This window comes from Hyperolius riggenbachi, chromosome 1, assembly GCF_040937935.1.
Source record: "Hyperolius riggenbachi isolate aHypRig1 chromosome 1, aHypRig1.pri, whole genome shotgun sequence".
In the NCBI taxonomy this organism is placed as follows: domain Eukaryota; kingdom Metazoa; phylum Chordata; class Amphibia; order Anura; family Hyperoliidae; genus Hyperolius; species Hyperolius riggenbachi.
The window spans coordinates 596,227,380-596,244,209 of NC_090646.1; the positions used below are offsets into that span (position 1 = coordinate 596,227,380).

The 16,830-nt window shown below is 43.3% G+C and overlaps 1 protein-coding gene across 7 annotated transcripts in view; it reads left to right on the forward strand.

Moving 5' to 3' along the window:
* The window catches only part of ARL15 (ADP ribosylation factor like GTPase 15), a 372,284-nt gene that overhangs the window by 139,534 nt on the left and 215,920 nt on the right, over positions 1 to 16,830 (forward strand). For all 7 annotated transcript variants that reach the window (XM_068271763.1, XM_068271762.1, XM_068271767.1 and 4 more), the window contains exon 3: positions 1,034 to 1,093. In XM_068271763.1, the coding sequence (XP_068127864.1) occupies positions 1,034 to 1,093 (60 nt within the window). The remainder of the gene's footprint in view (positions 1 to 1,033; positions 1,094 to 16,830) is intronic.

The following is a 16,830-nucleotide window of genomic DNA, read 5'->3' on the forward strand; positions in this document are numbered from 1 at the left end:
TCGACTGGGTCGTGTCCCAAATTGGGTTTGGCACACAGGAAGGAAATAAGACAATATACAGCAGAATAAACACAATATATATTATACTATCTACACAAATGAGCACTAGGTTCCATTGAGGATGCAGAGTCAAAAACTCTCACCACGAAAATCAGCAAGTAGTCTCTTCAGAGAACATAGAGACATGACATTGTCATTGCCAATGTGGCATCTAGTGGCTGATATGTCACGTCTTCAAAGTCACAACACTCTTGGTTTGGATGCCCTGAAGCCAGGATATACTCAAAAGTTGAAATATATTTTTAAAACCCCATGCTTTGTTTGGCTGCATGAGGGAAACAGGTGGAGGTCAACCCAAAATAACATGAAGTTCTTGAAGCCCTCAGTATAAAGCAAATCGAACATCCGTAATGTGGTTTGACATGATGGCCTCAGATCAGCAGCAGCTGTTTATTTATACCATCCTCAGGGAGAGACATCCTCATTCTGACTGTGCAGACCACAGGCCAATCAGAATGGGGATTTCAGGAATGCATCACCAGTGGCAACAAGCCAATCAGAATTGGGATTTTCCAGTCCTATCACTGATGTAAAGTGGACACTGATTGGAGAAGACTGAGACACATTGGTCGTCACAGCAAAGCATTGGTAGAGGTCAGCCCGTATTCCTATGCATTGCTGTATTCAATAATTGTTTTTCTTTTGCTGTATTACAATAACAAAAAGTCAAGCCAGAGCTTCTATAGCCATGAAGGCCCAGACGTTAGCAGGATGGGGCCCAGCTTTGGGTCCTTGTCTGGGCAAAGTTTAATGATTGCTGAAAGGATCCTAAAAGTTCCCTTTAGAAATGTTTAGTGATTGAATCAAAGTGGAAACAAAATGTTGGTGGGATTTCTTTTCATTCGGGCCGTCTGTGTTTGTTTTTGTGAGACTGTCTTCCTGGGAAACCCCAGCTCATCTCTATTCATTATACACTGATGTAAACTTGTTGGAACTAAAGTATACATATTTTGTTTTTTTGTTTGTGTTTTAGGTTTTAGTATAAAAGCCGTTCCATTCCAAAGTGCCATTCTGAATGTTAAAGAACTTGGAGGTATTTTCTTAATTATTTCCATATTTGCATTTCTTCGTTACTTGCCGATTTGTTGTGTCAAATGTTAAAGCAGAACTTAAAGTACCGGTAATCCTGGAGAGCATGTAATAATAAACAACATAATCAGGGGCTACCTTCAGGGCAGGAACACGCTAGGCAGAAACGCTAGCGTTGTGGAAAATGTTAGCGTTAACGCACATGATGCAAGTCAATGGGACGCATAACAAAAACACATATGCTCACGTTCTGCAATGTACGTTTTTGAAACCGCTGAACTTGCTGCATATTTCTCCAAAACACAACTAAAACGCACTTAATGTATATCAATGGTGACGCAGAGGTATAGAGTTTTATTGCATTTTGTAAGCTTATTTTACGCATTAAAAAAAAAAGATTTATTTCTGCTTCCTGTTGACTTCCTAGTGATTTGCATAAAAGCATACAAAACACACTTGCGATTTATATGTGCAAAACACAAACTCATTATAACGCAAGCAAAACCTAAGAAAGATGCATTTGCAATACGAAAACGCAGTTACAATGCAAAAAACGCTTATACAGGAAAATGCTAGTTTTCACACAATGCCTAGTGTGTTCCCGGCCTCAGTGAGAATGACATGCTTAACGCCCCTGGCAGTACGAGTGAGCCTGACTCATCTCGGGAACAATAGCTGAAAACGGTATGGCCGAGTCAGGCTTGTCCAGCAGTTCTATGGCAGGGCTCAATTTTTTTGCATGTGTTTTTACAATAAGTTCACGTTCCTTTGCAAATGTTTGCATGCTCTGGAAACCTGCATGTAAATGTTCGCATACAAATGCAAATTCTAATGTGAAAAACGCATGCAGGAAAACTGCTCGGTTTTTGCTAGGGATGCTGATTCGGATTCCCGCGGAATTCAAATTTCTGAATTTCCAATCATTATGGTTCCAAATAGCGGAGCACTCCTCATGCAGTAGTTAGATGTGCCACGGAATCCCGGCTACACTCCAGGTTATAACAGCTGTAGTATTCACAAAGTCCGGCACCATCTGTAAATATGCTCTTTAATTGATCAAAGTTGCATTACAGCAATAAAAGCAACGTTTCAGGGCAACCGCCCCTTTATCAAGCTATGCTGTCAAGTACAAATACATATTGCATTCACAGTTCTATTTATACCCCAACCCAGCAGTAAATGGCCAATCACATTGTACAATATTCATTTCTGACCTATCACCAAGGTCTCACCCTAGGCGGACCTGATGGGGAACTCTTTGCCATGTACTGCTATAGGAGGATTCAAATATCGATAACACCCACTTCACCTACCTCACCAACGGCCGCGGAGGCAGACGCACCCCTATTGTTGCCAGGTCATAACGGCTGCCACTCCCAGCAGGCCGCCGCTACGGCGGACCTGATGGAAAACCAGTCCGCATGACGCATAGAGCGGGGCTAAGCCCCGCCCCCTGCGTCTCCCCAGCAACCACAGACGCTGGCGGCGTAATCCGCCGCCACGCTCTGTCAGATGTAAATAAGGGGATGCGTGCGCATCCGCCGCCGCTGGAAGAAAACTCTCTCATACAGCGCTGTATATATATTGTATCACAGGTCACGGAGGACACATACCTCTCAAATATGGGGAAAGGGGACAGGGGCGAGGGACGGCACCCAAAGCATTAAATACAATATAGCAATATATCAGATGAGATTATGTTATTGCATAGGCACACAGTGTAAATGAATACTTAGATTACTCATCCAAGCTACACTTTATGCACACTTTCATCATAGATGTATATATTCTAAACATACCAGATGATCTAAAGCAGGGGTCTCAAACTCAATTTACCCGGGGGCCGCAGGAGGCAAAATCAGGATGAGGCTGGGCCGCATAAGGGAGTTCACGTGTCCCCGCCGCAAAACGAGGGCTGCAGAGCCCCCAAATCGCCCCGGGGGCAATCCGCCGGCATTTCCTGGAAGGGGCAGAGCTTTCAGCTTCAGCTCTGCCCCTCCTGACGTCAATCGCGGCGGATCGCCGCCTCTGCCCGCCCACTCTAAACATAAAAAAAAAAAATTGGGAAAATAGGAAAAAATGCCCGGAATCTTCATACAGCCATATTACGGCTGTATAGCGATCCCTGGCCAAAGCGCTGCGGCTGCGTATGGACCCCCTGGAAACTCTGTCAGGAAATGTATTGCTCTTTCTTTTGATACATGTAAAATTACACTACCGTTAGGCTTGCTACTAAAAGTGACATTTACCGCATTTAAAAGTATACTATTTTCCTTCGAAACTTTAAAATCGATTTTCTCAAGAACTATAAGGTCTTTTTGAAAAATTGTTTTTTCCTCTTATTCCTAATGATCTCCTTAACATATCCTGCAAATGTAGGGTTTCTAGCATTTAAGGTGGATTTGCTATTAACCATTAAAGTCGGCGGGTTTTTAAATGTGTATTTTTTTCCTTTGCAACTTTAAAATCGATTTTCTCAAAAACTATAAGGCCGATTTGAAAATTTTTTTTTTCCTCTTGTAGCCACTGGGGGCCCCTACAAGCTCTGGGGCCCTGGGGCCACAAAATATTGTATCGCGGGCCGCAAATGGCCCGCGGGCCGCGAGTTTGAGACCCCTGATCTAAAGCTAAACACAATGGAACATCAGGATATACAAACAATAATTACAACCAATCAAGCCTAAATAAATGGCAATAAATCCAACTCTCTATTCAGTCCACGAGGTTCCATTGTGTCCAGCTTTTTAATCTAGAAAGCTTCCCTATATAATAGTTTCTTAATTCTGTCTCCTCCTCTCCTCAAGGGCCCAACCTGTTCAATTATCACGAATCTCAGCTGGCTAACATGATGTTTAGCCAGTTTAAAATGATATGCCACTGCCTGGTCAGTCAATGATTCCCTAATCGCATGTTTGTGCGACGACAAGCGTTTTTTAATCTTTTGTGTAGTTTGTCCAACATAAAGTAACCCGCAAGGGCACTTTAAAGCATATACAACATAACTTGAATCACACGTAAAGCAATCTCGTATTTTAAATTTAGTGCCTCTGTAGGGGTGTTCAATCTGATCACCCCTAATAACTGAATTACAATGAACACAATTCATGCATGGAAATGTTCCTCTGCGATTAGATTTTGACTGACCCTTAGGGCTGCAATCTGCACAAACCAAATGGTCCCGTAGATTAGGGGCCCTTTTATAAGAGATAAGAGGAGGGTTTTTAAATTTCCAATCATAAATTGGCATTGCCGATCACAAATCTGAATTCCTTGGGATTCTGATTTACCACAACCTGGTAATTTTTGCCCAATCACAGAACTTGGAAGCATGGGACCAATCGGAGAATGCAGAATTTTTTCAGCAAAAATCGGATCACTGCAGGTCATTTTAGACCAATCACAAGATTTTCTGATTTTGCATTCTCTGATGAAAAAAATTACTTATAAAATACTTCTCGAAAATGGAAATTGGCATTGTCAGAAGTCGAAAAATTTACACAAAGTAAGAAATGGGCATTTCCAACCATCCCTAGTTTTTGCCAAAAAGCTGAACAGTGGGGAAATTTTGGCCTGGCAGAAAGGGAAAATTAAAGTAAATGTATTTTTTGATATGATTTTGTGTTTAAAGAGTAACTGTTAGGCATGACAAACAAAATCAATTCTCTATTTCTATCTGTATAAAAGGAATGCTAAAAAGGCAATGCATAACTTTAAAATCAATCTTACTTTTTTATTGCAGAGATTAATCCTCAAGTCCCCAGCTACTTAGTACGCAGCCAGTAATCAGCCGCACAAGAGAAGTTACACTGCAGGCTGGGGCGGGGGGAGTTTCTGCACAGACACAGCTAGTTCAGCCTGATTGGCTGCAGCCTGTGTCACTCTCACTCCTTTTCCTCTCATTGACTGCCTCCATGGGGACCCCCGTCCCTGCTACCGTTTCCTTAGGGATTCCCTGCATTTACAATCAATGCTTGCTATTGGTGTAGGGAGGAGGGGGGACTAAGGGAGGAAATGACCTCACCATTGGCTTCAGCTGGAGGAAGTAAAGATGGCCTCTGCCAGCGAACAGAATTCTCTCCATTTATCTTTTTTTTTTATTTGATAAAGTTCACTGAAATCAACACTTGGACCGTGCAATACACATGTTATGTAAGTAGAGCTAGTATTTCTCTACTTATATATGCCGTTTTTTTATCTGGCATAGTATGGCTGACAGCTCCTCTTTAAAACTCTTATTCTACTCAAAATGTGTACTAGACCCTGGCTTAACATATTTTGGTAACTGGCAAAAATGTTATGAAATTTAATTGAACCACTTTTTGCACAGAAATCTAGTAGATCTTAAATGGCAGTGAGGTTATATTTTAAATTCTAAGCAATTCCAGAGCGAGTGTAGAGTAAATTGAGCTGGTTGCTCTGCTTTAAGGTGCATACACACATCAGACTATAGTCTTTGGAAACTGAAAGATCACAGACCAATCTTACCACCCTTCATGTAGTATGAGAGCCATACTCTACACAGTCTTTTCTATGGAGCTGAACTCCCCATCAGAAAAAAATCTTTGCAAGATGCTGCACACACAGATGCTGTACAGACACAAAAGATCAGTATCTGCAAAAGATCTGTTCCTGCCAAAAATCCATTCCTGCAAAAAGCAATGATAGTCTATGAGATCTGCAGATCATCATACACACATGATTTAACTGACATTCATCTGCAGATCAGACAATAATCTGCAGATCTGAAAATCCATCCTGGTGGATCTGATCTGCAGATGAATGTCAGTTAAATCATGTGTGTATGATGATCTGCAGATCTCATAGACTATCATTGCAAATTGCAGGAATGGATTTTTGGCAGGAACAGATCTTTTGCAGGAACAGATCTTTTGCAGCTACAGATCTGTTGAGTGTGTGCAGCATGTTTGTGTGCAGCATCTTGCAAAGATTTCTATCTGATGTGGAGTTCAGCTCCATAGAAAAGACTGTGTAGAGTATGGCTCTCATACTACATGAAGGGTGGTAAGATTGATCTGTGATCTTTCATTTTCCAAAGACTATAGTCTGATGTGTGTATGTAGCCTTAGGGACGATCAATGAGATGCAAATAATTTCGCGTTTTCAAATTTCATGTAAATGTTATGCAGCTTAAGCCTGGACCTGTTAAAATTGACAGGAAGTTAATCTGATTGGCCCAGTTTCAAGCTGCATATAATTTTACATGAAATTTGGATGCAAGTATAAATTATTTGTATCTCATTGATCATTCCTACTCAGCTTCATTATTAGTCATTTATGTCCTTTGTCACATTAACCACTTGCCGACTGTGTCGCTCCAAAGGGCGTGGCGGCAGCCCCAGGACTGCCTAACGCCGATAGGTGTAAAGTCCTGAGGCAGTGGTTTGCAGGAGATCGTGCGCACTAATGCGTGCGCAACCCCGCTTGGAGGACGGAACTCCGCTCTGTCTTCAGTCTCCCAGCGGCGATCGATGTCTTTTAACAGGGTACAGTGCTACAAACTATGGCAGCACCGTACAGGGGACAGCCGTGTGGCACCGCTGACCCCCTGGCTGGCATAAACGTGATCCACTGTCATAGGCTGAAGCCTATGACTGCCGATCATACTGATTGGCTGGCTGTGGGAGGGGGGATAGCAAAATAAATAAAATTAAAAAAAAAATAATAATAAATATTACAAAGTAAAACAAACAAATATCACACAACATCTGGGGAGCGATCAGACCCCAGCAACACAGAGCTCTGTTGGTGGGGAGAAAAGGGGAGGGTGGAGGAGAAATCACTTGTGTGCCGAGTTGTGCAGCCCTGCAGCAAGGCCTTAAAGCTGCAGTGGCCCTTTTTGTGAAAATGGCCTGGTCTTTAGGGGGGGGGGGTAAGCCTGTGATCCTTAAGAGGTTAATCAACCAGTAGGAAAGCTTGAAAGGTCAAAGGAGGAGGAGCTTTCCCCTAACACTCTTGGGCCCATATGCAATTTTTTTCTTGATTTTTCCTCCTAGGTGATCTATTCACACCCTTTCAAGAAATGCCTTTTAAACCACCACCAAGCAAGAAAATACTCAAAATAATTTTGATAGTACTGTTTCACCAACTTTAAAGTGTACCAGAAATGGTACACTCGGCTTAATTTATACTTACCCGGGCTTCCTCCAGCCCCGTGAGCAGCGATAAGTCCTTTGCCGTCGTCCTCAGCTCCTCCGTTCTGGCTGGTAATCCGCGCACCCCCGCCGAGTTCACGTCGCCTGGAACCTTCTGCGCCTGCACGGTACTACTGACTACATTTATTAGCCATGCCAGCATCTTTACTGCTGGCAAGAGGAATTGTTGTGGCATGTTTCTTCCACCCACTCTTTATAGTGAATAGTAATGTCCGTTAAATTCCCAGAGAGCTCTGGGGCAGAAGGCTGCGTGGCAACTTAGCCTAGGCAAAATTCACTGGGTGAACAGAATTACATACCAATACAGAGCAACATATGCATATAAGTGGTGTTTCCAGGATGATTCACATAAAAATGGGTATCCTGAATCATTCTTTGTTACGTAATGAGACGTTTAGGGTCTGCTTTAATTTTTTTTTTTTTTTTTTTTAGATCACCTACTTTTTTCCTATACATCTGAAAGAAAGATCATTTACTACCATTGCAAAAGAGTTTAAAACCATATATAGACAATTAAACACGTACAAGTGCCGCGGGTTAATTTTATCCGCTACAGTGTTCAGAACTCTAGTGGCTAAAATAGCCGCTATGATGCTATTTTACATACTACAGAGTGTCATGGCAGAACTGTGGTGGATAAAATCGCTGCTATGATGCCCGGCACCATCAGTACAAAGTTCCACAACAATGTTGTGGAACTTCCCGGTCGCTAAATTTTCGATTGCCTACGGCACCCAAAATATCAGCAGTATCCAGTAATTCAGAATTTTAATATGCGCACCTACGGCGGCTCTCAATTTCTCTGGGCCGCGATCGTGACCGAATTAGACTTGTGTCCCAAAATGATAACTTGTGGTCATGGAGGTGATATTTTAAAGTCTGTATTAGCATGCCTTGTGTCTGAAAACTCCCCGGACTAATAGCAGTTTTCAGAAACTTTCAGCCAATGCTTATATTTGCAAAACAGCCAGCACAGATTGTGGACCTGAAGTAGTGAGACGTTTTGGGCCCATAAAATGCTTTACATTGTGATAATAAACGTTTTCTTTTGTACCGCAAGTATTGTCGTCTTTGAGGTAAGCCACCTCAATTCTTTCTGTTTAGATTATTTTATAATCTTGGGCGCCTCTCCACGGTGTGTCCCTTCATTGCCTCCCCAAGCCTTTGGGCTCCAGGACTTTTTAAAGAGAGCGACCGACCTACGTGTCTCCCGTACCCACCTAGAGATGGTTATTCTCCACAAGCGCTGGTTGGATGGTTGCCCAGTGTTGCAACCCACCATTGTGAATACCATAGTTTCTACAGTACATCTACATATACTGTACCACGTTTAAACATACTGCACTATTTGGGCTCCTGGTGTCTGGTGTTTTTTCACAAGGTTCATCACACCTATTCCACAGTCTTTCAGACAATTATAATTGTGTTTCTTCTCAGCAGGAAGCTCTGTGCTCCATTCCGTTCCTGTCCATTCTCCATCTCACATGGTAGTAAACAAAGATCTCAACCTGAGCCATTATAAATCTCCTCGAGTATGTACCTTCCCTCTGGGCATCTCTGATGGCTTACGTTCCTGTATGACAGAAGAAGCAGACAGAGACGTAGTAATTAATGCTAAAGGCAATTAAACTGTTAATGTTGCATTCTTCTTTGCGGAGGAAGGAAAGCCGCTTGTTTTTGGCAGTAATATGACACTCAGCCGGCACTTATGTCTCTACTGATGTAGAAGTCGCTTAAAGCATACTCTTACCAGAAACAAAACTTTGGATTTATCATTAGCAAGCGTCAGCATTATTTGTTGTCCAGATTTTATCAACTCACTTTCCTTACATTTTATGGCTAAAAATATTAAATAAAACACTAAAAAACTTTGGCATAGCCTACAAATCACATGATTATGACAACAAGAGCATATCAGAGAACATGTATTTGGGGTGATTTACATCAGAGGCAGGAGGATACACCATACAGTCTCTGGGTCTCTGAAGTTCTTCAATAGAAAGAATGTCCCGCCCCCCTTTCTCTTTATTTTACAATATTAATTTATAAATGTTATTTAGAGTTACCCCATTGTAAAATATTTCCTCACCCCGATTTACATTCAGAAATTGATCACAGGCGGTAACCTCTTTAGTCCTGCCAGGAAATGTCTGTGCATAGAACTCTCTGGCAGTAAACAAACAAGGAAACAGCCGTTATTTCCCACAATGCAACGAGGTTCACAAACAGAACTGTCAGGTCCATGGTGATGACATCACACTGTGGGAGGGGTTTCACCACAATATCAGCCGTAACAAGGTCTCTGATGATCTCTTTGAAAAGCAAAAAAATGTAAAGATGTCTCGTGGCAAAGGGAGTGTCGGCTACTGATTGTGATGAAGTTCAACCCGAGGTTAAAGTTTCTCTTTAGCAATCATAGATTGAGTCTGAGTCCACCTATCCCAGCTGCCAGATTGGGTGGCTGTATTATATAAGTTGGACTAAACATCCAGCAAGTAGCGGCTAGAAAGAATGCAGGATTTTCTGATCATTATGATTGTTCCGTAAGACAAGTATTCTGTCCCCTACTTCTGTATACTCCTTAAACTGTATATTCACTTAATTGATTGTTATTGGGATTGCCTTGTTTTATTTTGGGTTTAACTGGCCTTTTAATGTAATTCCAGAATTTGTTGCACATCTGATGTATATATGATATAGGGCTTGTCCTCACCTCTGGGCTTTTTTTCTTTGCATAAGAATTTTCTCTCAAATCTGAATGTTGCTTTGGATTGTCTTTTCACCAATATTGGCATGTGGGATATAAACACTTCTTCACAGTATATAAATAAATTGATTTATATAAACCCAGTCAAGCTAGGTCCACGCTATTCTCTGTATGATCAGCTGTGTCTATCCACTTCTATGTGGGTATATGTTGGTTTTGTAACCAGCAGCACAGGTTGTTTTAAGGTGGCCATGCACCATACAATTTTTAAAATATCTGTTCAATTTAAGAATTGCAATACATTTTTCTGACTGATTGTAACATTTCAAAAATAGGACCAATGTACAGAACATATGTTCAATTTTCCCCAATTATCATAAAAATGATTGGAAAATCGGAGAAAATTGCTAGGGTGTGCATATTAATAAATTGACAATCTAACACACATATGATCAGATCTCCCGAAAAAAAATGAGTTTTTTGTTTGTTTTTTTCATTTGACTGAAAAATCCAATTTATATTTCCCACCATACAATTTTTAGAAAAATTAAAGAAAAATTTCCAGCATTCTGGATTGATAAAAAATCGGGGAAAAAAACAGGAAATCCAATCGGATTTTTCAGTCAAATGAAGAAAAAAAAAAAAAAAAAAAGCTTTCATTTTTTTTTTCAGGAGATCTGATCATATTTATCGAATTGCCATAAAATCAGATCATTTTATTGTATAGTGTGTGGCCACCTTTAGGCTACTTGCACAACAAGACGTTGCATTAGGTGCTACGTTAAGGTCGCATAACGTGCACCTAACACAACGTATGGTGCTGCAAGTGAGGACGGTAGAGTGAGCCGCGTTAGGCGGCTCGATTCCTATAAGGTCTCCCAGAGTGGCGCTGATTGACCAGCGGGACCACGTGATGCGGAGCGAGCCACTCCGCATCACGTGGTCCCGCCGGCCAATCAGCGGCCGCCAGTGCAGTGAATATTAAGTAGCCATGTGCGCGGCTACTGTAGCTGGCTCTCCCCGCCTGCTCTCTGCCCCCCACTGCGCATGTGCAAACAGTCTAACGCGGCTATAGCCGCTCTAACGCCGTAGCATGCTGCACTCTCCGGAGAACGTGCAGCGTTACATGTAACGCACGTGGGCTGTGTGAACAGCCCACTTGTGTTACATTGCTGTGCGTTGGGGGAGCGTTACAGGCGCACTAACGTGCGCCTGTAACGTCTTAGTGTGTAAGCAGCCTTAGCCTGTCATTAACATTTGAATTTTCTGTGTGGTTGTCCAAAAAGGTTGTGCAGGACGGGTCTTTGCTGTCTCTGTTGCAGCAGCAGAAAGCAGACACCTCTGAACAGATCCCATAGGTAACAGATGATTTTTCATCATGTCCGTTTGTCTGTTGGACTCTGTTGCAGAAAACTGACTGATCTGTAGAAAAGTGTGATCCTAGCCCAAGAGTGGGCAAACCTTTTTTTCTCAAGAATGCTTTCAGCTGCTAATCTCTCTCTCTCCCCCCCCCCCCCCCCCAGACTTCCAGTGGCGATTCGCTTGTAACTCACCCAATTACTCGTTCTAGTGGCGATCACCATGGCAACAGCAGTGTCGTGTAACACATCGTTACGTAATGACAGATTGACACATGATGCCATCGTTGCCATGGCAAACGCCACTAGAATGAGTGATTGGGTGAGTTACTTCTTGTAAGTGCACTGCTTGTCTTTTTAGAATAAAGGGGGGAGGGAGAAGGAAAGAGGAGGGGAATGCAGCCCTCTGTCGGCAGGCCACTTTCTTAGCGCCTGTGGACAGAATCCCGCCAGCAGGCCATACTTTGCCCACTGCTGTCCTAGCTCCAGACAAGAGGCCCAGTAAAATCAGGTGACCCGAATACTTAAAAGCAATGGAACAGCATAACATATTACTTGCGTGCAGCAAGTTTTGAACAGCTATTGCATTATTATTATTTAGTATTTATATAGCACAGACATCTTCCGCAGCTCTGTATATATAATGAAATGATGTCCAATAACTATGAAAGACTATTCTTTTTTCAAAGGCTGAGCACCTTTGAATTTATTTTTTTTAATACAAATACTTTTTTTTAATACTAACCTGTCCATAAGGAGGAATCATGATAGTGTGCCATGGGGGGAGGGGGAGCTTAATAAGGGATGCTGCTTCTCTGGCCATGGAGCCACCATCTTCTCCATGGACGGACTGCAGCTGTACCGCATTATGAACTTCCCAGGAATCCATGCACACGTGCGCCACAATGCACGTCATGAGATGTAGTTCAAAGATGTGCGAACAGAGTTCCTTCCCTGTTCAGAAGAGCAACACCACTTAGGTGAGTAAGTATGCTTCTCCCCAGGTGCTTATTCCAGGTATGTACTTCGCTTTAGGCCTCTTTCACAAGAGAGACTGAAGAGGGTAAATTCACCATGTTTTAGGGCGGGAACTCACTTGCCAGCGCCGTATTCATCTGCAGTTCACGGGTCTCCATTGGCTTTTGCAGTCACGTGTTCCGCTAACGTTTTGCAGTGAACATTCCATACTTTTTCGTTTGCAGCGGCATATACTGTTATTGCAAACGTACGGGGAAGAGCAGAAAGCTGTGCAATTTAAAAATACGCAGAAAATTGTGAATTAAAAACGTGAACGGTCATGGCATCGCTTCCGGAGCAAAGCTTCAATAGCCTGTGGAATCGTGCGCATTTTGCTGTCCACGGCAAAGAGCGCACAATCGCAGCCAGTGTGTTCCCTGCCTTAGCTATTTCCCTGCTCTGGCCAGTCGCATGCTGGCTCTCGGCATGGGCGGTGGAGAGGCAGATTCCCTATGAGTCACAGCTGGGTGCGGCTGAAGCTGTGCTCAGACACCTCGTGCCGCCGGCTAACACCATAGCCTGTCAAAGATGACACACGTGGGGTTTCTAACACTGCCATTCAGCTGCAGGCAATTGCAAGGCACTCGGGACCAGGAGGCCCGACAAGCACACAGTTTAGTGTATGATGTGGAAGAGACCTCAGCCAGGTCAGATTAAGAGCTATAATGTACAGTATGTAGAGAAAGTTGTTGGCACCAGATAGGCGGGGACAATGTGCGCTGAGTGGAATGAGTCAGGAATCAATAAAAGGCAGTAGAAAGCCAGGCAATAGGTAGACATAGACTTTAATATCCTCGTATGGATCAGTACAACATGAAAAGGCCGACAGCAGTGGGGGTACAGCTTGCGGCCTGACAGCCGTTTCACAGCTAAGTTCTGCTTAGTCAGAGGCACAATGCACTCAAAGGCATAATGCAAAGAGGCAGTGCATTGTGCCTCTGACGAAGCAGAACTTAGCTGTGAAACGGCTGTCAGGCCGCAAGCTGTACCCCCACTGCTGTCCGTTGTCTTCCTTTTGATGTTGTACTGATCCATACGAGGATATTAAAGTCTATGGTTACCTGGTGCCTGGCTTTCTACTTCCTTTTTGTTAAGAGCTCTAATATCCTTCTTTGCCTGGAGATACACTTAAAACATTCTAACTTATTAACATTTATACCTATTTTATATAATATTTTGTTTATGCTTTGTGTCCTATTGGCAGGCGGTTGCAAGGCACTCGGGACCAGGAGGCCCGACAAGCACACAGTTTAGTGTATGATGTGGAAGAGACCTCAGCCAGGTCAGATTAAGAGCTATAATGTACAGTATGTAGAGAAAGTTGTTGGCACCAGATAGGCGGGGACAATGTGCGCTGAGTGGAATGAGTCAGGAATCAATAAAAGGCAGTAGAAAGCCAGGCAATAGGTAGACATAGACTTTAATATCCTCGTATGGATCAGTATTGGTCAGCAACGATTCTAAAAGAGTTGAGGCCTTTCCTGTTTTCCCTGTGCAAGCACTGTGCATTATGTTCACTGTTTGCCAACAATGACATTGGAATTCCGTCATTACAGCTGTTTTGCACCCACATCATTAAAAATCTGATTTCATAATTTATTTATTTTTTGTGGTTTGTGTTCAATGTCCTCTTTCACATTTTTGTGTTGAGAAAGTTAACCTTTCTAATAGTTACTCACAGCCAAGCTTTGATGAAATTTGTTGCAATAAAAATAAAATCAGTTTCCAATTTGCAATAGCGGTTTTCCTGATTACCCTGGACATTCTTTCCAAGCAGACGTTTTGACGCGAGTCTTGACACTTGGCTTCTTGGGTAAAAGTGCTAAGCCCATCAAGATGAAGTGGTTGGGATATTTTTGCATCGAGAGCTGTTCAGGAAGACTGTTTCTGTGTGTGTTGAACAGGAGTACTAATGAAAAATGACATGCTCAAGTATTTAGAAATAATTTGTAACTGTCTGGAAATTTGCCATGAATGGTTGTCCGTTAATGAATGCAAAGCCTTAAGTGTTAGGTTACTCTTTGATCTGGTAGACACACAGACACTGAGGCCAGTATTCTAGATACACACTCCAGAATCGTGCTCATGGCTGGGAGGTGGATAACAGTTTCCAAAGATATTTTACATCCAACTCCCAATATATATTATATGCACAATACATTTTAGTATTAGTATATTGAATGACTGTTTGGCCTGTAAAGTTTCCAGAAAAGTTGATAATTTTCATTTGTTACTTTCAGAGTAACCCCACACCATAACTGAAAGGGTACCTGAAGTGAGTAAAAACAATTTAGAAAGTAGTGATACCTTAGAAACAAAAAGCCTCTGGATGGTCCAGGCTTCATGGATTCTCCTACATCCCTCAGGTCCATTGCAGGGTCCCTGTATAACTATTAGACTTGCATCAGTTGAATAGGTTTCTTCTGATCCTGAATGCAACTGTAGACCAGTGCATCCTGGACTGGCCATGCACAAGTAAGGTCCAAGCATGCCCAGTAGAACAAAGCGCTTGTGCATAGAGAAACGAAAACTACCCATGAGTGGCTTCATTCTATTGAGCATGCGCAGACCTTAGGGCTGGTTCAGACGGACGTTTGTGCAGCGTTTACTGCCAGCGTTTGGGGCTTGGCGTTAAACGCTCCCATTCAAGTGAATGGGAGCGTTTGTACCAAGCTTTCACGCGCGTTTACACGAACGCGGCGTTCGGGTCCCGATTTTCACTGGCGTTCAAGGATCCCCTGGAAGCTACATGTTGCTTCCAGGGGCGGTTAACCGCGACGGGTAATGTTCCCCTAGGGGAAGAAAAAACGCGACCGCATCCAAACGCAATGCGAACGCTGCTGAAAGCCCGAACGCATTGCCGCGGCGACGCCAACAAACGCGACGCCTCCAAACGTCCGTCTGAACCAGCCCTTACTCTCACATGCCTAGTCCCATTGTGCTCGTCCATGGTCGAGAGCATGGCAAGAAGATGAATCCTGTGCTGGAATGTTGAGCTGTGCAAGGATCCAAGGGCTTCCCAGATCCTCGTAGAGCTCACTGTTTAAGTGCTAGGTACCTCTTTATTTTCTGGCTGCACTTCTGGCCATGGACAAAGAATATCCAAACTGGCCAATATGAGTAAGGTTAGCACACGCCCAGTAGAACAAAGCCATTTATAGATGGACACTGGGGCATAAATGGACTGTACCCTTGCATGACCTCTCTGGATGTGCTCGTCCGGAGCAGCAGATGTTAAATGGGTAAAGAGGGACCTTTGCTGGAACATTGGCTTACTGTAGTAAGATCTGGGAAGCCTCTCGAACATCCTGAGCATTTATGTTTATTGTAGCTTTTTTTGTTTTGTTTTAAGGCACTTTAGGTGTCTTTTAATTGTGAACTCAAGATTAAACGTCTGTCCCCATCCAGAACACTTGCACTGGATTGGCTAGACCTTTTGATGGTTTGGCTAGATCTGGTCCACACTGCAGAAATCTTGACTCTCTTCCTGTTACGGTCACTGATTTTACAGACAAAGGGAGAAGTGAAGAAACCGCACCGATATTAGTGAAGAAACTATTTTCTTGTAATTTTTTTTGATGAGACTGGAATTATCTCTTAAAGGAGTTATCAGACAAATTAATGAAAATGAGGTTTACTCACGTGGGGCTCTCATCAGCCCCTTGCAGCCGACTGTCCCACGCCGACCGCTCCGCTCCTCACCGCTGTCCCGGTCTCTGGGCTCAGTATTCAGGCTCCTGTGCAGTTCGCCACGGCCCACGTGGCCGTGATTGACATCGGCGCTTCGCGCAGCCGCAGTAAGGCCGACCGAGACCGGGGGAACGGCGGGGAGCGGAGCGGTCGGCGTGGGACAGTCTGCTGCAAGGCGCTGATGAGAGCCCCAGGTGAGTAAACTTCATTTTCATTAATTTGGCTGATGGTCCTAAGTTACATATTGTTTAAAGGAGTCAAGTACATACATAGATTTTTTCCTCTTTGATAAATAAGCTCCTTAATACAACACTTATTTCACAAAGTAATGACCACTTTAAACTTAATAACCAGTTGGACTACCTTTAGCAGCACCTATAAAATCAAATCGGTCTTTCACATCACTGGAATGTTAGTAGAATAGAGCGGAACAACAGTGAAGGACCAGGATGACTACTCGATTCTGGAAGAAGCCCCAACAGGGTCGGACTGGGACACTGGGGGCCCACCAAAGAAATTTAAACCTGGGGCCCACACATCCCATGATTGCAGTGATAAAAGAGCGTGACCATGCACCGGAAGATGGGCGTGGTCATGATGTATTATGGACAGTCCCAAATGTACATGATCTTAGCAGCATTGTAATTCAGAGACACTGCTGCACTGCAAAACTTTGCATAGAGTCCCTTCCTTCAATATAAAGTAATGTCCTACTTTGCAGAGGTTGCGACCGCAGAGGTTGTGACCGCATCGGGGCCCTTGGGCCAAAGGGGCCCCGAAGGGCCCTCCCTCAACT